At 48.7% G+C, this 23,080-nt stretch overlaps 1 protein-coding gene across 1 annotated transcript; it reads left to right on the top strand.

Moving 5' to 3' along the window:
* The first annotated feature begins 13,042 nt into the window (after positions 1-13,042).
* Positions 13,043-16,119, top strand: LOC129670102 (olfactory receptor 10AC1-like). Its single transcript, XM_055598540.1, has 2 exons — positions 13,043-13,061; positions 15,134-16,119. The coding sequence occupies exons 1-2, from the start codon at positions 13,043-13,045 to the stop codon at positions 16,117-16,119; spliced, it is 1,005 nt and encodes a 334-aa protein (XP_055454515.1).
* Positions 16,120-23,080: the final 6,961 nt, after the last annotated feature.

Genomic DNA, 23,080 nt, shown 5'->3' on the forward strand with positions numbered 1-23,080 from the left:
GTGTGTGTGTTTCCTTTCTTTTGATTTTGCTGATGTGGGGTTATTATTTCCTATGTTTTCCTGGCTGTAGTTAACCTCCTTGGGTTGGAGTTTTCCTCCTAGTAACTTCTGTAGGGCTGGATTTGTGGTTAGGTACTGTTTAAACTTGTGTTTGTCATGGAATATTTTGTTTTTCTCCCTCTATGGTGATTAAAATTTCTACTGGGTATAGTAGTCAAGGCTGACATCTGTGGTCTCTTAGTGTCTGTAAGATATATGCCCAGGTCCTTCTGGCTTTTAGAGTTTCTGGTGAGAAGTCAAGTGTAATTCTGATGGGTCTGCCTTTATATGTGACTTGGCCTTTTTCCTTTGCAGCTTTTAATTGTCTTTCTTTGTTCTGTACATTTAGTATTTTAATTATATGGCCAAAGAATTTTCTTTTCTGGCCCAATCTATTTCATGTTCTGTAAGCTTCTTGTATGTTTTTGGCATCTCTTTCTTTAAGTTGGGGAAGTTTTCTTCTATGATTTTGTTGAAAATATTTTCTGGGCCTTTGACTGATGTATCAGTTTCTTCAACCGTATCTTCTACACCTGAGATTCTCTCTTCCATCTCTTGTATTCTGTTGGAGATGCTTATGTCTGTATTTTTGTTCTCTTACTTAGGTTTTTCATCTCCAGGATTGCCTCATATTGTGCTTTATTTATTGCTTCTATTCCATTCTTAGGTCTTGAACAGTATTATTTATTTCCTTCTCCGATGTGATTGTATTTTCCTGTATTTCTTTAAGGGATTTATTCAATTCCTTCACCTGTTTGATTGTATTTTTCCTGTATTTCTTTGAGGAATTTATTTTCTTCTTTCCAGGCCTCGATGACTTTTATAACTTCAGATTTAAGATCGTTTTCTTGTCCTTCAGTTGTGATAGAATCTCCAGGGCTATATCCAGGTGTAGTTGGTTTCTGGTGGTGACACATGGCCCTGGGTTTTGTTGCTGTGTTCTTATGTTGGCCTCTAGTCATCTGGCTGTCCCTGGTGTTAGCAGGCTTGGTGGTCCCTGATGGTCAGGCAGATTAAGAGCTGGTGCAGAGGGCTCTAAGGTGAACGTTGCTCGGGACCCCCACAGTCCTCCTCATGATGGTGGACAATGGAAGCTGGAACCCTCGTACAGCTCAGCTCTGCTGGATCTGCTGGCTGTGTCCCAGGTGGGCCAGGCAGACCCTGTTTGTTTTGTTTTTAGAGACAGTGTCTTACTGTCCTGGAACTCACTATGTAAACCAGGCTGGCCTTAAACTTACAGAGGATCACCTGCCTCTGCCTCCAGTGCTGGGATTAAAGGTGTGAGCTACCATGCCTGGCTGGTTGTGGTGGGTTTTTTATTTTTAAGTTACTACTGCTTCAATCCCAAAGTTTGTTAAGAATCTGTCTAAACCAGTGGTTCTCAACCTTTCTATTGCTTCCTATTCCTATAGCTCCTCATGTTGTGGTGACCCCTAATCATAAAATTATTTTTGTTACTACTTCATAATGGCAATTTTGCACCTGTTATGAATCATAATGTAAATACCTGTTTTCTGATGATCTTAGGAGACCTCTCTCAAAGGGTCACTTAACACCCTCCCTGAAAAGGGTTGAGACCCACAGTCTACTAGCCACTGATCTAAATTATTTAAGTCATCTTCGTTCAACTTTTGTAGGTCACATACACCTAGAAACTCATTCTGGACTTTCTAGAAACTCATTCTGCGTCTGGTCTTTTGACTCTCTTCTGGCTATCCATATTTCATTTTGAAACAGCATCTCACTCTGCCGCCCAGACAGGCCTTGAACTTGCAGCCGTCTTGCTGTTTCAGCCTCTCAAGTGCTAGTATTACATCCACAAGCCACCACACCTGGCTCGTGTGGAGAGCCGATGAAGCCCTGAGGGAATTGTGTGCTGTTTAAGTAAGCACAGCCATGTCACAGACTCCAGGGCCCCAGGTCCATGGGGATGGCAAGGTCTTCCAGGGTCTGGATGGAGATGTTGATAAAGGCTGACTTAGGAAGAAACAGTATGTGCTGTCGAGAGCCACAGATCCCAGCATTCTCGTCTCTGGTGACTACTTGATCGTGACCCACAAGACTGCTCCCCTCCAGGGACCCCCCACAGAGATGAACTAACCCACCTCCTATTTATTCTGTATATAACAAACACTCCTGAGTATCCAGGCTGCTGCTGTGTCTGTCCACACACACGACTCACTCCATCCTGGCTTCACTCTACTTGTATCTCTTTTACTCTCCAGCCGCTCCTGGTCAGGCTCCCAGGACACTGCCAGTGAGCCGCAGCAGGCATGTGTGTCCGCTTCTATCTTTTTAAATTGATTCTTTAAAATTTTTATACATGTATACAATGTATTTTTTCCCTTTACCCTCCAACACCCCCTGGACCAACCCTACATCAAGTTGTCCCTCAGACAACTTCATGTCCTTTTTATTTTAAGATTTATTCGTCTTATTTTATGTGTCAGTGTTTGCCTGCATGTGTGTGTTGTGGATATAAACATGTTTTTGTTTTGGTCTCAGGTGTGAGATGTGAGGTTGATTCAGATAGCCCACAGCAGCAGACTATTTGCCTCGTGTGGGCTCTGAAAGGAGCTCTTTGCCAGCTGCAGATAGTTTAAATCTGAGGACTCTGGAGAGAGAATAAATGCCGGCGTGTAGAGAGAGTGTGGATGAGCTCCAAGAAAGAACAAGGCTGCTGCTGTTCCCCTCTGTGCCTCCTGTTGCTGTGGATGCAGTGAGGCAAGAAGCCGGAGATCTCCTGAAAGGAAGATTGGACTGGCTCCAAGGAATCGATGGCTCTAACCAGCAGGAAGCAGCTAAGAGAACTGTGCCCCCTCTCCCACTAACCCTTTCTCTCTCCTATCTGGTGTTGGGGTGTTGGAAGGGATTGGGGTAGAGTAGGGAGAAAGAGATACAAAAATGTAAATAAAAGAGATTTTTACCCTGTTCCACTGTGCCCCCATCCCCCAGTCCCCATGTGAGCTAATTGTGGATTTCACCCTTTAAATATGCAATTCAGCTTCCCCTCAAGGACAGGGTTCAGATTCCAAACTGACCACCTCTCTGAGCTCAGAAAATAAAGCTTTCATTTTAAGCTTCTGTATCTGAAGTGAGTTTCCTGGGCTTCCACCCTAAGCCCAACATTGGGAAGTATTTGTTTGTTTGTTTGTTTGTTTGTAAAGAGGGTTTTATGTAGCCCCAGCTATTTTTGAACTTGCTCTGTGGCCAAGGATGGCCTTGAACTCCTGAATCTAATGCCTCTACTTTTTGAGCTCCATGGCTAGTGTGGTATTTAATAGTTTTTATTTTCAGTCATTAGATCTTTAGGCTGGACTGTTGGAGAAAGGTTCAACCGTGTTTTCAAATGCTGAGTTCAGTGCCCTGAGATCTGGTTCTCGCCCTGCCATGGGCATTGTTATGAATGTTGGATTAACCCCTGTAACCATTTGATGATAAGGACTGTTCCCCAATTATCCCTGATTGGCTAAATAAAAATTCTGAAGCCTATGACTGGGCAGTAAAAAGATGGAAAATCATTGGCTGATTTTTATATTGGCAATACAGAGTACAAATGGTAAAATGTTTACATAAACTTGAGACAGTTGATGCTTAGAATAAGCATCGCAATGGAATGTCCATATTAAAACCAGATAGTGGAGTAGAGAAACCAGCATTTGAATGAACAGGGTAAATTGTATACATTATACCAATAGTATAGTGTTGTAGTAAATATAAAAATAGGTGTTGGGCTATATAATGTTTATTATTAGGCCCAAGATTATCTCAGCAGTATTATTTAACCCACTATCACAAGTAAGAAGACACAGACACCTGTCAGATTTTATAATTGCCTTGTTTACATTGGGCCAGGCAGATATTTCACCTACACTGTCTCAATAACCTCCCAATCCATCTCCCAGCCTGTGTCCAGTGCCATCTACCTTACTCCTCCTCATCCGGTCTACCTTCCAGCCATAATCCCTAGTACTTGCTTGTATTCTTCATCTGGGCCTTTTCAAGCCATTATTGGAGTCCTTCCTCTTGGCCCACGTGGTTTTTTCTCCACACTAACCCATCATGGCGTCCTCCTCCCTCCTCTGTTTCCCTCCATCTGTCTCCCATGATTCTCCTGTCCTCTCCAAGCCTGGGAACCTTAGCCATGCCTACCACATTCTGCCATGACGAGACATAGGCTGTTTAATCAACCAGTGTCTTAAGCAGATTTATGAGACAAGGCTAGGTGTAACCAGATCTTGAGGGGTGATAATTAGCATTAAAATAAAGCATCCGAACAACCTCCAACAGCTCAGAGACTCCCTGCCTCCCGAGTGCTGTAACTAAAGATGTGATCCACCATTCCCAGACAGCCTTTTCCTTACAACTGCTGGTAGAATGTACTGGTAGAACCAGGCGGTCCTAAACCTTCTTTGTTGTAAGTTGATCTTCTTACTTCCTGTCTGCTGTTTCCTTCTCCATTCTGCTCTGGTAAATTCTGTGTTCCCAGTCATTTATTAATTCCTTTAATGTTACCTAATTTGTTGTTATAAAATTTTTCATAATAATTCCTTATAAGACTTTTTAGTTCTTGGCCATCTGTCGTGTTGTCTTTACTTCCTGATTTCATTTATTTGAATCTCCTCACATTTTTCCACCTATTTATCTAGGGTTTGGTGAACATTTGTTTGTCTTGAACTTGGGCTGTGCATACCCTCTTGTGACCTCCATGCAATACACACATGATGCACAGACAGACAAGCAGGCAAACCACTCATGTACATGAAATAATAAATTTAAAACAGTTTTTAAGATTAAAAAAACACCTGGTCATTTAAAAAAAATGATTTTCAATCTCTTTATTAATCCCTCTCTCTCTCTCTTTCACTTTCTCTGGTTTTTTGAGACAGTGTTTCTCTGTATAACCCTGGCTGTCCTGAACTCACTTTGTAGACCAGGCTGGCCTCGAACACACGGAGATCTGCCCGCCTCTGCCTCCCTGAGTGCTGGGATCACACACAGGTGTGCGCCGCTGTGCCCAGCATTAAATTCTCATTTTATTGACGCATTCGCATTCCTTTTACAGTGCTGAGTCATCCTTTTACGTTTCTTTAAGACAATTATCTAAATTTTTTAATTAAAAATATTTCATTATTTTACCTGTATGTGTGTTTTGCTCCCATGTCTGTGAACAATGTGTACGCGGTGCATCTGTAGGCCAGAAGAGGGCAACAGAGCCCCTGGAACTGGAGTGACAGACTGTTGTGAGTGCTGGGAGGTGAACTGGCCTCGGAAAGAGCAGCTAGTGCTCTTTACCACTGAGCCATCTCCCCAGACCGTTATTTGAACGTTCTTCTCAGGTGATACAGACATCTCTTCTTTAGGGCCATTACTGGAGCTCTGTTGTATGTATTTCCCAGCCGCCTTTGCTTCCCTGTGTGCCTTGCAGCCTTGTGCTGGTCTGTGCATTTGGAGAAGCAGTCAGGGAGCAGGTAAGTGTTTGCCACATAAGCACAGGGGCTTGTGTTCGGATTCCCAGCGCCCGCGTATATGCCGGGTGCTGTGTGTGTACCTCGGTGCTGGGGAGGCAGAGGTGGCTGGTCTCTGGGAATCGCTGGCCAGTGAATCTTGCCAGCTCAGGGAGCTCCAGTGTCAGTGAGAGACACTGTCTCAAAGTAAGGTGGAGATGAACCGAAGGCACTCACCATCTACCTCTGCCTCCACAGCGGGATGGCACACACAGACACCAGCCATTTCAGCTTCTGTGGACTGGTAAATAAAGGCTTTTACCAGAAGACTGGATTGGTATGCAGAAGTCATGGTCTGGGGGTCCAGGGTGGGTTGGCTCCAGCCCCAAGAAGGAATGATGGCACGGGTGCTAGGAAGCTCCTATAGCTAGCGTTCATGTCAGCAAAAACTCAGAGAAATCCAGGTGGGTGTGTGGCAGTAGACAGGGCTGCTGAGGCAGCTGGTGATGGAAGTGGCGGAGGTCCTCCTCGGTCCCTGTTCCCTTTGGGGGAGATTGTGGCTGAGGGGATCCATTCTGCGATTTGTTCCAGCTTTGGGGATCAGATGATGAAGAACAAATGAAGCTTTTCCTCTCCTTCTTTTCTCTGCACTTGTCCTGGGGTTGGAAGAAGTATTGGGTTGCTATGACTTCATCTGCGTGTGTGTTTGTGTGTGTGTGTGTGTGTGTGTGTGTGTGTGTGTGTGTGTGTGTGTACACATGGAGAGATGCGCATGAATGTGTGTGCATGTTCACTGAAGGCGAGAGGACAAATGGGTGTCTTCATTTTAACACAGACTCTCCCACTGAAGCTGGGGCGCTCTGGCTGGGGTAGGCAGGCTGGCCAGCAACACCCCCCCCCCCCAAGGACTCTCCTGTCTCTGCTTCCCCAGTGCTGGGATTCCAAGCGTGTGCTGCTGTGCCCAGCTTTTAACAGTGGCGGTTCTGGGCATCAGACTCAGATCCTTAATGCTTGTACGCCAGGCGTGGGCTACACCCCACCTGCCCTTAGCTGCTTCTTACTTGAAGTCAGGCTTCCCCAGAGCATTTCCAGCTGGTGAGGAGGGGCCTGACCATTGTTTACTGTGGGGTCACTTCCGCCTTATTGACGTCACTCCTGGTTAACGTCTTCTAAACCATGAAACTCTACATCACTTTTCTGGGTTCAAACTTTAGGTAAACTTTATGAAAATCTGAATAGAGAACTAGTGAGCTTTGGGTGTCTCCCCCTTCTCCAGGGAGCTTCTCTTGACGTGCTCTGGGCTACTTGCTCCTCTCCCCGTTCTCGCTGTTCTCATCACTGTGGGGAGATGGCCTTCCTGTCTCCTTGGACCAGAAGTTTCAGACTCTCCCAAGATACTGAAATTCTGATTTCCCACGTTCCTCTCCCTCCCATGCCTCCAGCTTCGTCCTTCTGAGAGTCCCACGTTCCTCAGACAGCACAGAGGGGGAAGGAAGGAGATAACGAGACTCTGGGGCTTTAGCTCAAGCTAGACCTGTAAGTGGGCCCCAGGAAACCCATTAAGCAGCTCTTTCCTGACTCAAAGTTAGACTCTCTTCCCTGCTTCAGAAGTTGGGATAGCAGGGGAGGTGGAGGGTGGGGGCAAGACAGGGTCGCCCTGCTTCCGTTTCTACAAAAGCCTTCCATGATTGACACTGACAGTTTATCGTTTTTGTTTGCATTATTTTCAGTTCTGTTTGTGTTTGTGTTTGATATGGACGCTGAAGAATGAGTACCTCTTCAGGTGGGAAAAATGACATTCTGATGTTAGAGGTACGTGCAAAGATCCAGGAGAAACTGCTAGACAAGGCATATTCACATTGTGGAGAAACTTGCCAGTGAGGAAGACTTGTCTGTGAAGACTGAGGCAGAACACGGGGAGGGAGAGATTTTTTTAAGTAGCTGTGGTGGGTCTGTACTGTGATGGATGCAGCTCAGGCTAACAGCCAGGACCCAAGTCACAATGCAGACCTGAGGTCCCAAGTGGGACCTTCCCCTGTGGCCAGAGTCAATGCATGGACAGTGGGCTGGCCAAGCAGGGGGCCAGGAGTCTAAGGGGTGCAGTTCAGGGTCTTGGGGCTGAGTGTCTTCTTTAGGTCAGTAGTCCATACTCTGGTCATTCTCCCCCAGGGATGACAGGGAAGGAGCCATTGAAGGCTCTCTCCGAGGATGACTGCCAGGAGTTGAAGAGTGAAGCTTCCAGTGGAATTTTCTAATGGAAACCCATGCTTCATGGATTCTGTGATAGTCTCTCTCTCCTCTCCTCTCTCTCCTCTCTCCCCTTCTCACCTTTTCCCTCTCAATTTCTCTCTGCCTCTCTAGTTCATCTCTTCTTCTCAGCCCCTCTCCTCTTCCTCTGTGTCTCTTCTCTTTCTCAATCTCTCTAACCTTTTCCTCTCACATGTATCTCCTCCCTCTTATCTTTTCCTCTAAATTTCTCTTCTATCTTTCAGTCCCTATCCTCTCTCTCAATCTCTCCCGTTTCCCTCTCATGTACAAACAAACCTTTTTCCTACCAGACCCTCTGTCTGTCTGTCTATCCACCTATCTATCTACCTACCTACCTTTCAATCTCTGTCAATATCTCCTTTCTCTCCTTCCCCTATCTCTCTGTGTAGATGTCTCTCTCTCTCTGATTTTTTCCTTCCAGATCTTTTCCTCTCAATCTCTTCATGTCCATCCCTCCTCTTGCACTCTGAGCCACCTGAGTTGGGCTGTTCCATTGAGGGCACCTGGCTCCATCCCTCATGTGCCTACCACGTCTTGTGAGCAGGCACACCCATGTCTCATACCCTGCCCCTGGTTGTGTGTTTTTCCGGTTCTGCATCTCTTTTGTCTGTCTGTGTACCTCAGAGGCCTTTGCTTTCTTTCACTCTCTTTTCATTTTCTCTTCTGGTGGATGGAGAGATACAGGCATAGGAGAGAGACACAGAGTGAAGCAAGTTCCCCCTCCCCCAATATCAGCATCAGGAAAAAATACTAGTGCAGGGAGAAAGTGTGCGACTCCCCTTTGATAAGTCACCCTCTCTGGCCTCAGCCTCCTCATCTATGAGCCAATAATAACGCCTGTTACGTAACTGTCCCGCAGCTTCGTAAGCTGCAAGTGTGTAGGGCGTGACACTGTGCGTGGACAGTGCTTAAAACCTCGTTTGTGCATCTCGAGGGCCCCATAGTGGTAGTGACATCTACCGTGCCCATGGTCACTGTTCTCGTTTTTTTCCTTCCCATCAGTGCTTAGAAACACAGTCACTGAAGAGCAAGGTGAAAGTGATGTCAACACGGAGGAAAGCATGGAACTATGGGGATGGGAACAAGGCTAGAGTGTGTGTGTGTGTGTGTGTGTGTGTGTGTGTGTGTGTGCATGTGGTGGTCAGAGAACAAAGGGCTCACCTTTCACCTTGCTTTGAGGTAGGGTCTTTACTTCTCACCACTGTGTGCTCTAGGCTAGCTGGCCCGCCAGCGTGTTTATTGCTCACCCCTGCATACACCAGGCTAGCCAGCCTACAGATTCCTGGATGTTCTCCCGTCCCAACCCCCGTCTCCCCACAGGAACAGTGCAATTACAGACACACGGCTACCGCGCCTGGCAAAACGTGGCACCTGAGGAACTGGACCCTGTTCCTCGGGCTCACCCAGCGAGTGCTGTACCCATCTCCTTGTGCGGGCTGGAGTAGTAAATCCATCAGGGTCTTGGTGTCAGGGCAACAGGAGATTGAAATCTGGGTGAATTACCAGTCTCTGCCCTGCTTCCTTCTCTCTTCTAAGTCTCTCCACATAAGTCTCTGCATGGAAGATGTCCGTGCAGGTATACCATGGACAGGAGCTAAGAGGAAGCCAAACACCTATCATTTTTTAGATTGATTGATTCATTATTTATACAATATTCCGCCTGCATGTGTGCCTGCACACCAGAAGAGGGCACCAGGTCTCATTATAGAGGGTTGTGAGCCACATGTGGGTGCTGGGAACTTTAACTCTGGACCTTTGGAAGAACAGCCAGTGCTCTTAACCTCTGAGCCATCTCTCCAGCCCAACACATCTTATCTTAAAAGCTTATTTATTTTTATTTAATATGCAGTGTTGGTTTGCCCTCCTGTATGTCTATGTCAGATCCCCTGGAACTGAAGTTACAGACAGTTGTGAGCTGTCATGGGTGTGATGGGAATTGAACTCAGGTCCTCTGGAAGAACAGCCAGTGCTCTTAACAACTGAGTCATCTCTCTAGCCCGCCAAACACATCTTGACGTGTTAGTCTTGTCCTTTTTCATTCTTTTATTTATGAGACAGGATTTCACTACATAGCCCCGGCTGGTCTGGAGCTCACTATCCAGTTGGCCACAAACTCACAGAAATCCCCCTGCCTCTGTCTTCCAAGTGCTGGATTATAGGTGTGTACTATCACGCCCCACTTTTCTTTTAACTTTGATTACATATGTTTGTGTGTTTGGGGTGTGTGTGTGTGTGTGTGTTTGAGAGAGAGAGAGAGTGCATGCACAAGTCACAGGTGGCAGTCAGAGAGCAACTTCTGGAGTCAGCTCTGTCCTTTTACAAATGGGTCCCAGGAATTGAACTCCTGTTGGCAGGCTTGGTGCCAAACACTTTTATCCACTGAACCATCTTACCAGTCCTGGGTTTTGTTTTGTTTTGTTTTTTTTGGTGTTTTTTTTTTTTTTTTAATCCCTTGGTACTTCCTAAATGAAAGGACCCGTCCGCCAGATGTACCACGCACACTATTTAAAGCAGCCACCGGGGCCGCCCTGTGAGCAGAGGGTGTTGAGAGGACATGACTCTCCCTGAGGCCGCTGAGGTAAGTGTGCTCACAGCTGAATTGTGGGTGAGCCCCAAGGCCTCACCACACCCCGAGGGTGAGGACCTGGGTACCATGACAATCACACCAGAGGGCTGAGGACCTGGCTCAGTGCTTGTCTTACAGGCACAGAAACTGGGTGTGGCAGCACATTCCTATCACGTGGGCACTCGGGGAGGAAGAGCTAAGAGGAGTTCAGGGTCAGCCTCAGCTACGTAGTGAGCTCTAGGCCAGCCTGGGCTCTATGAGACCCTGTCTCCCTAAAAACGCCACCATACCACATCGAAGGCCAAAGCTCTGACTCTAGTTCCAGAGCTCAGTGTTTCCTGAGGCTACCCCAGAGCAGGATGCAATGTGCACAAGCACACATGTGCAGACACCTACCTACACCCGCTGATGTAGGCAGAGGTCGGAGAGAAACAAGCTCAGTTTTGTAAAAATAGCTTTAACACGCTGCGACAACCGGGAAGAGGCTCTGTCTGTCTTCTTCATCTATTTATTTGTGCGTGTGCGCATACATGTCTGTGCTCACATGCATGCCGTAGCACACCTATAGAGGTCAGAGGACAGCTTGCAAGGACTCTGCCTCTCCTTTCAACACGTCTGAACCTGGGTCATCAGACTTGGCAGCAGTGCCCTTACCTACCCAGCCATCTCGCTGGCTCCAAAGAGCCTTTATGTTAGGTACACAGATCAAAAATCCTTCTAAGATCTGTCCAAACCTCCACCCATGTTACCCCGAGGTTAACACCCCCCCCCACACACACACGCCTTTGCCAACTGACTTCTCTTTCTAAATTAAGCCAGTGTCTTACCTTCTTTTTTTTTTTTTCTTTTTTATTGTTGAGGTGCTGAGAATTGAGTCAAGGTTTCACACCTCAGGCGAGTGTTCTACCACTGAGCGACAAGCCAAGCCATTGATTATTATTATTTATAGCCATGATAAAGCCCTGGCTGATCATGAACACACAGATCCACCTGCCTCTACCTCCTGAGTGCTGGGACTGACTCTAGTTTTAGGGATCCTCTGCCCTCTTCTGACGTCCTTGGGTACTGCATATGTGTAGTGCATAGACGTAGACTTGGGAAAAGCCACCCCACACAGGACAAACAAAAAAATTCTTTTTAAAAAACATTTCAAAAAAAAAAAGTTTCAGCTAGGCGGTGGTGGCACACACCTTTAATCTCAGCACTCAGAAGGCAGAAGCAGGTGGATCTTTTGAGTTTGAGGCCAGCCTGGTCTGCAGAGTGAATTCCAGGACTACACAGAGAAACCTTGTCTCAAAACAACCAAGCCAACCCCCCCAAGGTATGTTTCAATATGTCTAGATATTGTGTAGGTGCTTATATCAAGCTAACATTTCTTCTTCTGATAACATAATTATTTCTTTAAATAGTTTTCTTGAGTCAGAATTCCATTTATGTAGTCCTAGTTGGCCAGGAATTTGCTTTGTAGACCAAATTGGTCTGGAAGTCACAGAGATCTGCTTGCCTTTGCCTCATGAGTGTTTGGATTAAAGGAATGTCCCACCAGCTTAAGAGAAAAATATCTATTTATTCCTTTATTGTGTGCAAAGGTCAAAGGACAACTTGGGGATCAGACTTAGGAACCTTTCCCCACTGAACTATCAGTGCTTGCTTTTGAGATAGGGCTTCATTACTGAGCCCAAGCTGGTCTTCGACTCATGACCCTCCTGCTTCAACCTCTCCAGCACTGGGATTATAGGCATGTGCCGCCATGTCTTCATATTTTTAGGATTTTGTAGAGGAGCCTAAACCAGCTTTTAAAAAGAATAAGATGATTGGAGTGATGACCCAGTGGATAAAGCGCTTGCCATTAAAAAAAAAAAAAAAAAAATAGGGCCCAAATTCAGATGCCCAGCATTCATGTAAAAGCCAGGCATGACAGGGAGTGTCTGCAGTGCCAGCACTGGGGAGGTAGACAGGGGCTTGCTGGCCAACCAGTCCTGCCAAATCGGTGAGCCCCAGCTCCACTGAGAGACCCTGTCTCAAAAAATAAGGTTGGGGGCTGGAGAGACGGCTCAGCAGTTATGAGAACCCACTGCTTCCAAAGGATTCAATTGCCAGGACACACATTTGGTGATTCACAATTGCCTGTAACTCCAGCCCCAGGAAATCCAACCCCTCTCCTGGCTTGCTCAGGCACCCACACACAGGTGCACAGATCCACCCACAGACACAAATACATGCAAGTAAAATAAATCCTTTTAGAAAGAAAAGAATTGTTAAGGAAGCCCCCTAGGGCGACCTTTAGCCAGTGCGACACTCACACAGGCAAGCACAAGCAGTCACACACATAATTCATTCTACCCAGACGCTGGTGGTGCACACCTTTGATCCCAGCAGGGGAGGGGAAGCAGAGGCAGGTGGATCTCTGTGAGTTCAAAGCCAGCCAGGTCTACAGCGAGAGTTCCAGGATCAGCCAGAGCTACACAGAGAAACCTAACTACAAATTCACTCTGTTATAGTGCCACAAAACAGAAGAAGTGTGAGAGAGGTGAAGGCCTGCTTCTTGTTGACAGCCGCTCTGACCTGTGTCAGCTCGCAGTGCGCTTCGGAGGCCTGACGTCCTGGTTCCCTGTGCACTGAGCTCTACAGCATGACCTTAACCCACCATGGGACCAGTGGATAAGTACAGGAGATAGCTCCAGTATGGTGGGACCTCACCTCAGCCTGCTCTCCCGGTCTCATGGCGGTGAAGGTAGCGGGTGCCTCCAAGGAGGCAGGGACTGAACCCAGCCAGCTGGGCTTTGGGAGGGGGCAGATGAGCTTGAGTTAGCTTTGTGTGTGTGCACATGTCTGCATGTGTGTATGCGGTTCACATATGCACCTGGACCGCAGAGGTCACCTCAGCTGTGGTTTCTCAAGCACCACCACGATGGTGTGTTTTTGTTGTTGTTTGAGACAAGGTCTCTTGCTTGCCAAGAACTCACCAACTGGTTAGCTACACCAGCTGACCAGTGAGCCCCAAGTGCTGGGGTTGTAGGTGTGTGTCACCACACCTGATCTTTTTGGGATTGGGGGGGGGGTGAGACAGGATTTCTCTGGTTATCCCTGGCTGTCCTGGAACTCACTCTGTAGACCAGGCTGGCCTTAAACTCACAGAGATCCACCTGCCTCTGCCTCCCAAGTGCTGGGATTAAAGGAGTGCACCACCAAGCCAGGCCTTGACCTAAAATATAAAGGGGGAGAAGCGGGGTCCTCACAGTCACAAGGTAATGCGGTCCCATCTCGTGGGCTGTCTCTCCAGCTCCTGAGCTTGGGTTAGTTTTCAAGTGACACTAGAGATATTGCTCAGTGGCAGAAAGCCTGGAGCCCCTAAAGATACTTCAGCCTCTCAATGAGATAAAATGCTGTCTGGATGAAGTAGCATGTGCCTATCATCCTGATAGTTGGATAGCTGCCGCAGGAGCGCCATCCAGTGGTATAAGCCTTGCCTAGCATTCAGAGCAGGTCCTGGGTTTCAGCTGAAGAATCACACACGCAGACAACGGTGATGATGTGAAGGTGATGACGGTGGTTATGGTGATGGGAATGGTGATGATGGTGAGAACAGTGGTGATGATGAAAATGACGATTGTGATAACAAGGGAAGTGTTAAGGCATGGAGAGTTAAAAAGAGAAAGGAGGGAAGACGCGTGTTGTAGCTGACAGCACATTTAGTGGCCGAGTGTGAAGATGGGTCGTCAGTTCTAGCGGTCTGGGAAGGTGCTGGACAGGAAAGTGATTGCTTGGATATCCCAGTTGAGGCCAACAGTCACAGAGACGGGAAGTGGCGAGAAGAGATTTAGGGAGAACTCCGCAGAACCGGGAGCAGATGCTGTAGGGAAGGGTGCAGCAAGGGGCTCGCTGAGATTTCGGGGCTGGAAACTCAGACCGGGGTGATAACTGAGGGCATGTGGGGAGCAACAGAAATGTGTGAGGATGGAGAACCGAGTAACTATCCCTCTGCTTTCAGTAACAACACAGACATAGCTCAGACCGTCCCCCTCAGGGTGCTGAGGTTAGTGCTGCTGCTGCGGCAACTGTGGCTGCAGAGGCCGACACCCAGCCTGCCTGGGACACGCATGAGTGCAGCCTCGGGGCTGAAGAGAACTTTCCCAGACAGTGTGCAGGTTTCTGTGTTTGTATTTGTTCTGGCAGTGCTAGGGAAGGCATCAGGGGCCTCATGCCTACTAGACAAGTGCTCCACCACTGAGCCACACCCAGCCCCTCACTGGGGGATTCTACTCAGGTGCTCTGCCAGTGAGCCCCACCCCAGCCCCTTACTGGGAGATTCTAGGCAGCTGCTCCACCACTGAGCCACACCCCAGCCCCTCACTGGGGGTCCTGGCACCAACACTGGCCAAGTCACAAGCGCCTGGAAGTCCACCTGCAGGGGATCCAATGAGCTCTTCTGACCCCCACAGGCATATGCACAAATTGATACACATAATAAAAATAATAATAAAACCGGGCAAGGTGGCACACGCCTATAGTCCCACCACTCTGGGAGGCAGAGGCAGGTGGATCTCTGTGAGTTCGAGGCCAGCCTGGTCCACAAAGAGAGTCAGGCCAAGGCTACAGAGAAACCCTGTCTCAAAAAAACCATAATAATAATAATAATAATAATAATAATAATAATAATAATAACAACAACAACAACAACAACACTAACAATAATAGTACAATGAACCATCACAGGGTGGGCTATAGAGAGCTGACATGAAATTCTTGGGTCCAGGAGATCTTGGGAGGCAGGGGTCCCCATGATGCTTCTCTCTGGCTTGTCCTCCAACAGGACCCAACTTGAGCCACTGGTCAGAGCCCAACTGGACGTCGCCACAGGAATTCGTTATCCTGGGCTTCTCGGGGTGGCCGCAGGGCCTCCGTGTGCTGCTCTTCTCGCTCCTCCTGCCCCTCTACTTGGCCACACTGGCTGGCAACCTGCTCATTCTGGGCCTGGCCCTGGCGGAACCCTCGCTTCATACTCCCATGTACTTCTTCCTCGGCTCACTGTCCGCGGTGGAGGTGGCCTACACGCTGGTGCTCACCCCGCGCATGCTGGCTGGCTTCCTCCTGCCTCCGGGTGGCCAGGCGGTGGCACGCTCGGCCTGCGCCACCCAGATGGGTCTGTTCGTGGCTCTGGGTGGCTCTGAGTGCCTGCTGCTGGCAGCCATGGCCTTGGACCGCTACCTGGCTATCTGCCGTCCCCTCTACTACCCTCAGCTCATGACCACTGCGCTCTGCTGGGTCCTTCTAGCCTGCTGCTGTCTGGGTGGCTCCGTCCTGGCCTTGGGCCTCACCACTGCCATATTCCAGCTGCCTTTCTGCCATGGTGGGCTCGTCAATCACGTCTTCTGCGACCTCCCTGCCGTGCTGGTGCTGGCCTGCGGGAACCGGGACCTTCAGGAGCGGGTGTTACTGGCGGCCTGCATGCTCCTGCTGGTGCTGCCGCTGATCCTCATCCTGCTGTCCTACACCAGGGTACTGGTGGTCATCCTGGGCGTGGGGGACAGCGCGGGCCGCCGCAAGGCCTTCAACACCGTGGCCTCCCACCTCACCGTGGCTGTGCTCCACTACGGCTGTGCCACGGCCATGTACGCCAGGCCGCTGAGCAGCCGCTCCCTGGAGGAGGACAAACTGGTCTCCCTCATCTACATAAACCTCACCCCGCTGCTGTACCCGGCCATCTACACGCTGCGCAACCGGGACATGCAGGGCGCCCTCCAGCGGGTGGTCAGCCAGAGGACGACAGGGGCGGTCCAGCAGGCGGAGCTCGTCTAGCAGTGGGCGCCAGGGGTTGTCGGGGGCCACTGATGGAAATCGCACCACCCCAGAGCGTCATTCCGTGACCTCCCCGTCACCTGGCCAATGTAAGCTTGCTTCTAGCGTCCGAAGACCTCCAGACTGGCTAGCCACGCTTCCGCTCCCACTCAGACTGACATGGTTCTTTGTTGTCTGTGGGGGCTGGGAGGTGCTGGGAGATGCTCAGTAACCCCTACGTCACTGGATGCTGCTGTCCACGATGGAACGACCAAGAAAGTTTAGCGGGAACCAGATGTGGAGGTTCATACCTGCAATTCTAGCCCTCAGCAGGCAGAGGCGGGAAAGATCAAAAATTCAAGGCCAGGCCCAGCTTTCACAGGGAGACACTGTCTGAAAAACAAAAGAAACTCCAACAAGTTGTGGGGCAGGGGTGGCTCATGCCTGTAACCCTAGAATGTAGGAGGTGGAAGCAAGGGTTCAGGTCATCTTCACAGCCACATGGGGTGCTGGAGGCCAGCATGGACTACATGAATCCCTACCTTAAAAACACAGAAAGGGTCAGGCGATGGTGGCACATGCCTTTGATCCCAGCATTTGGAAGGCAGAGGCAGGCAGATCTCTTGAGTTCGAAGCCAACCTGGTCTACATAGCGAGTTCCAGCCAGGGATATAAAGTAAGACCCTGTCTGGAAAAAAAAAAAAAAATGTTTAAAAAAATACAGGAAAAAATAGAAGGAAGAAGAGAGGGAATAGAAAAAAGAAAATTAGTTAAATTAAATCTTTAAAATGTCATTAGAGCCTACCAAATGCCCCTGAGGGGCAAAACAGCTGCTGCCTGATGCTCTGTGCCCTAGATAAATAGTAACCCTTAGACAGATGTGCAGGAAGCTCACGGAAGCGTCCTTTACACTATGAGAAGCGGGAATAGTTGTCCGCAGATTCGGGCCAGTGACAGGGCTCAGCGGGTAAAGCTGCTTGCCGAGCAAGCCTGAGTTCCATCTTCCGTGTAAAGACAGATGGAGATAACTCATCCCACAATTGTCTGACCTACACAAACCCACCGGGGCACTTTTTAAGTATCTGCAGATATAGTCTAACTGTGAACAGCCTATGGCATGTTTATGGACTATTCCGATGTTGGGAAATGGAAAGGAACGAACAGCCATGGGCAGAAACAAAAAAACGTCAGCACAAATGTAGCGCCAAGCCTATAAAGCTAGACAGAGTGCACGATCCCATGCAGATCAAAGACACGGGTAATCCACCGAAACTGACCGGTGTCCGGGTTTCCGTAAAATGCTTGGGTCAGGACTCTGGCCTGGATGCTGGGATTGCCATCCAGCAAGACGGCTCAGCAGGTGAAGGCGCCTGCCAGCAAGCCTGGAGACCTGGGTTCAACGCCTGGGTCCCACAGGGTGGAACGAGAAAACTGGTTCCTAAAGGCTTGTCTTCTGATCTCTATATGCACCCCGTCTCTCAATAAATACAAATTTTAAAACCTTGTGAGGATGCACACTGAAGACCTACGCACACCACAGTAGGCACGTGAGCTGAGCTGATCATCTTCACACGCCGTCCCCTGCTCGCGCTGCCCGAGTCCCTGGGGCCCTCTTGACTTCCTCCTGGGCAGATCCTGTGTCGCTCAAGACCAGCCCCACCATCACCTTTCCCTTCTGTCATAGCCCCTGTCTATGCTAAAACCAGTCTGGGGCCAGGGAGAGAGCTGGGTCAGTAAAATGCTTGTTGCATCATCATGAAGGCCCAAGAAATCGGAGACCAGAGCATCCCCACACTCAGTGAGAGGGCCTACCTCCAACACTAAGATGGAGAGGCTGGGAGATGGCTCAGGGAGTGAGGGCGTCCGCCACGCAACCCAGTCTGAGCCCCAGAGCTCATGAAAAGCTGTGAGGAAGCAAACTCCGCAAAGCTGTCCTCTGCCCTCCAGGTGCGTACACACACACACTGATAATACAATTTAAGCATTTGTCCAAGTGTGTGTAGGTAGGTAGGTGACTGTATATAAAAATAACTGCAGGAGGAGGAGGAGGCGTTGTGTTAGAGTCCCTGGAGCTGGGGTTAGCAGTCATTATGAGCCACCTGATTTGGGTGCTGGGAATTGAACTTGTGCACGCTGAAAAGCAGTATGAGCTTCTTTTCTGATTGTTCTTTTTTTGAGACAGGGTTTCTCTGGGTTGTTTGTGGGTGGGTCTAGGCTCATGTGTCTGAGCACCTGGTCCCCAGCGGATGACACCACTGGGGAGATTATTGAACCTCTTGGCAATGGAGCCTTGCTGAAGGAAGCAGGGGACGGGGGATAAGCCTTGAAGTTTTACGCTCCGCCCCACTTCCTGTCTAGGCCAGGCCTCTAGACTGGATATAGCATGACCCGATGCCTCCCGCTCTTGCTGCCATACCTTTCCCCTGCCCGGGTGGACTGTTTCCGCTTGATCTGTGAGGCCTCCCTTAAGATGCTTCGTGTCAGGGCTCTGGTCTTGCCTACCAGGACATTTTCCTCAAATCCTGGTAAGGGTGAACTCTGGCCTAGAGTCTCTGTTATGGAAGTGTTGGAGATAGCCGTGAGGACTCAGGTTGGCAGTTCCTGAGCCCAACTGGCTAATCCTTAAAGAGATTTGAAAGTAGCAGGGGTTTGCCTTGGTATAAATAAATATATTCAAAAGACCTCATATTGGGCCTGGGGAGATGGTTCAGTCAGTGAAATGCTGGCCATGCAAACATGAGGTCTTGAGTTCAGATCCCCAGGACCCACATAAACGGGCAGCTACAGCCATGTACAACTGTCGTCCCAGCACTGGGAATCCTTGGGGCTAGGTACCAGCCAGTCTAGCTAAATCAGTGAACTCCAGAATCAGTGGGCGACACTGTCTGAAAAATAAGGTGATTGGGGAAGACTTGACATCGACCTCTGACCTCTCTTTGCACACACATGCACAAACAGGTTTCAAAAGAAGGTCTCTTAAAATAACACATAAGTACATTTTATTTATTGTGTGGCGGGGGGAGGAGACTCGAACATGTCACCTGTGGAGGTCAGAGGGCAAACTGGAGTGGATTCTCTCCTTCCGTCCTGTGTGTCCCAGAGGTTGAACTTAGGTCACGAGGCCTTGTGACTGAGCCATCTTGCCTTCGAAGGTACCTTTCTGTGCTACCTTTTTCATGGAGTCCGGACTAGACAGAGCCACCTGGACTTGTCACTCCAGGCCTCCCGCACAGTCAGCTCTGAAATGGAAGTTTCTGGGGTTTTCTGGAAACTCAGTTGTGTCACGTGAATGTTTTTTTTTGTTTTGGTCCCAAGTGTGGGATGTGGGAATGTTTTTCCCCTATGGAAAACAGCCCTCCAAATCCCCCCCCACCTCCCCACCTCTCACCCCCACCTCCCACCCCCACCATGAGAGGGCATATGGTGCTGGTCAGCTGAAAGTTACCTTGTGTGAGGGGCACGGGTGTTGTGAGCTGCCAAGCATCCTCGGGTACTTGGAGAAGGGTTAAATAGAAGCCCCAGGCAGTGAGGGGACGCTTCTGAGTCTCTATGCCTTTGCACTGCTGGGGTTCACAGCCTTTGCTGGTCTTCGAGGAGAGAAGCGCTCCAGAGAACTTGCTCGTGCTGCTTTGGTGAGGTTTTGCCGTTTTCGCTGCAGCTAGTTGCTTCTGCTGAGTCATTCTGCTTCTGCTGATGCCAGTTGGTGCACCTGCTTTGCTGAATGGCTGGTTCCTGAGGACTGAGTTTGGTAATTCCCAAAGAACCCATCGACCCTTATCAGCAAGAAGTAGATAAAAGCGGTCTACAGACCCTTTTCCTACCTTTCCCTACTAATCTCCTTGGTTTTTTTAAGACAGGGTTTCTCTGTGTAGCCTTAGCTGTCTTGGAACTCACTCTGTAGACCAGGCTGGCCTCGAACTCACAGCGATCTACCTACCTCTGCTTCCTGAGCGCTGGGATTACAAATGTGTGCCACCGTGCCTGGTTCAGCATGATTTGTTTTGTTTTGTTTTGTTTTAAAGACTTTATTTTTGCCTGGGGAATGGTGGCACACAGCTTTAATCCCAGCACTCAGAAGGCAGAGGCAGGTGGATCTCTGTGAGTTCAAGGCTAGCCTGGTCTACAAAGCAAGTTCCAGGACAGCCAGGGCTGCACAAACAAATCCTGTCTCAAAAACCAAATAAAACGTTTAAAAAGACTTTATTTTCAACACAGTTTTAGGTTTACAGCAGAAGAGGAAGGTCCAGGTTGCCCTGGGACACTCTGTCCTCTGCAGTGTGTTCTTACACTCTGAGCAAATGAGAGAGCTCAGCTGCGTTTATACGGAACCTGAGAAAATCCAAATATCCCTAGGAGTGTGACAAAGACCCAAGTACCTATGTTCATCATTCAGCTTCTTTGCCATCCCAACTGGGGCGAATCCAAAACTAATCCTGGGGCTGAAGAGATGATCAGTAGTTAAGAGCATTTTCTGCTCTTACAGAGGGCACACATCTGGCGGTTTACAATTTCCCGTAAGTCCATTTCCAAGGGATCTGCTGGCTTCTTCTGCTCTCCACAGGCATTCATACACACACACACACACACACACACACACAATTACAGAGACACACACATGCACAAATGCACATAAATCAAAGTAAAAAGAACTTTGATGAGAATCTGGCCAGGGTTTATAATGGTAGGGGAACTCTTGGTCTCTACAAGACCCAAGGACAGACAGAGTTTCAGTATGTCCAGCCTGTTGTTCCAGCTTTGCTCCTGACCTTGGGGCATCCAGACACCACTGGGCACCGCTGGTGGAAGGAATGAGGCTTGACCAGATGGGTATGGTGGCTTAGTTAGCAGGATCTTGATTTGATGGTGAATGGGGGAGGGGGCTTCTCAGAGACAGTTTTCAGTGAAACACTTCTTCTTTATTTGGGGGAATAGGGCTATCTAAACCTTGGGAAGGGTAGTGGGTTTGGGGGTGTGTGAATGCACATCGCTGGCTGGGGCTGAGGTGCTGCAAACGCTTCATTTTCATGGAGAGGCGTTAGCTGGACACTTCCTGAAACCTGGCTGCCAGGCTACGTGGCTTCCTCCAGGGGGACAGAGGCAGGGGTCACAAGGCTGTGTGCACCGAGGCATACAGGCCCAGAACAGGAAGAGAGCAATCCTCATGTCTGCCGGTCTCAAGATGAGATGTCCAAGGTTTGGACAAGCCCCAGCCTCACTCTTGCTCCAGGCCGGTTCCCTGGTCTCACAGCTTCCTTGCTTCATACCAGCCTTTCCCTGCAGGCACAGAGGTTTGAAGGTTCTAGATTGAGTTACACTCTTTTCAACCACTCTCTTCCCTTTTCAATCCAAGGACTCCACTGCCAGTCTCCTTATTGTTTTAAAATATATTTTTAAGATTTTTTTTTTCAAGACAAGGTGTTGCTCTGTAGCCCTGGCTGTCCTGGACTTACTTTGTGAGCCAGGCTGGCCTCAAACTCACAGAGATCCACCTGCCTCTGCCTCCCCAAATGCTGGAATTACAAGTGTGTGCCACCATGCCTGGCTTATTTATTTATTTATTATATTGCATAACTTCAAAGGGTTTATTTTTCTATTTTAAGCAGAATTTAAGATTTTTAAGATTATAATTTAATTATAACATCTTTCCCTTCCCTTTCCTCCCGTATTCCCCTCACTACTCTCCCTCAAATTCACTAATTGCTATTACATGCACTTATGTACGTGTAGATACAGTCTGTATGGTGCTGTATGTGCTTGTTTTCAGGGCTGACATTTCACTGGACGGACAGTTAGCATTCTCTTTCCTGGGGAAGGCCACCTCCCCATTCCCTGCTTTCCTCCGTTGCTGGTACTTCTTGTCATCTTCCGTCAGGTCATGTTTAAGCAATCATGGCTGACACTTTACAGGTGTGGTTTCTGATATTACTAGGAGACACAGTCTCACAGCAAACTCCCTGGTCCTGGATTTCCATCCTCTTTTTTTCTTTTTAAGATTGACTGACTGACTGATTGATTGATTGATTGATTGATTGATACAGTATTCTGCCTGCATGCCTGCACAACAGAAGAGGGCACCAAATCTCACTATAGATGGTTGTGAACCACCATGTGGTTGCTGGGAATTGAACTCAGGACCTTTGGAAGAATGGCCAGTGCCCTTAACCTTTGAGCCATCTCTCCAGCCCCACTTTCCATCCTCTTGTGTGCAACATTTTAAGATTATTTTTATTAGCTGGGCGTGGTGGTGCACACCTGTAATCCTGGCACTCAGGGAGGCAGAGGTAGGTGGATCTCTTGAGTTTGAGGTCAGCCTGGTCTACAAAGCGTGTCAGGACAGCCAAGGCTACATAAAGAAACCCTGTCTTGAAAAATAAACAAACAAGGTTATATATATATACACACACACATATATATATGTGTGTGTGTGTGTGTGTGTGTGTGTGTGTGTGTGTGTGTGTGTATACAAGAATGTTAGCTTTGGGGTGGAGAGCTGCCTCAGCTATTGAGAGAGCTCTTACTGCTCTTGTAGAAGACTGGAGTTTGGTTCCTAGCACCAATGTCAGGTGGTTCAAAACCACCAGTAACTCCAACTCTACGGATGCCCTTGTCTGGCCTCTGTGGGCACCAGCACACATGTGAACAAAACACATGCACACACATACCCAGAAGCATAAACAGGAGCCAGTGGAGTGATGTATGCCTTTAATCCCAGCACTTGGGAAGCAGATCAGGTGGACCTCTGAGTCTGAGGCTAGCCAGGACCACACAAGGAGATGCTGTCTTTAAAAAAAAGGGTTTTGGGGTGGTGGTGGCTGCGGTGCACGCCTTTAATCCCAGCACTCAGGAGGCAGAGGCAGGTGATCTCCGAATTGGAGGCCAGCCTGGTCTACAGAGCGAGTTATGGCACAGAGAAACCCTGTCTCGAACAACAGAAAGTGTGTGTGTGTGTGTGTGTGTGTGTGTGTGTGTGTGTGTGTGTGTG

This window comes from Psammomys obesus, unplaced genomic scaffold, assembly GCF_907164565.1.
Source record: "Psammomys obesus unplaced genomic scaffold, mPsaObe1.curated_primary_1811, whole genome shotgun sequence".
Classification (NCBI taxonomy): Eukaryota; Metazoa; Chordata; class Mammalia; order Rodentia; family Muridae; genus Psammomys; species Psammomys obesus.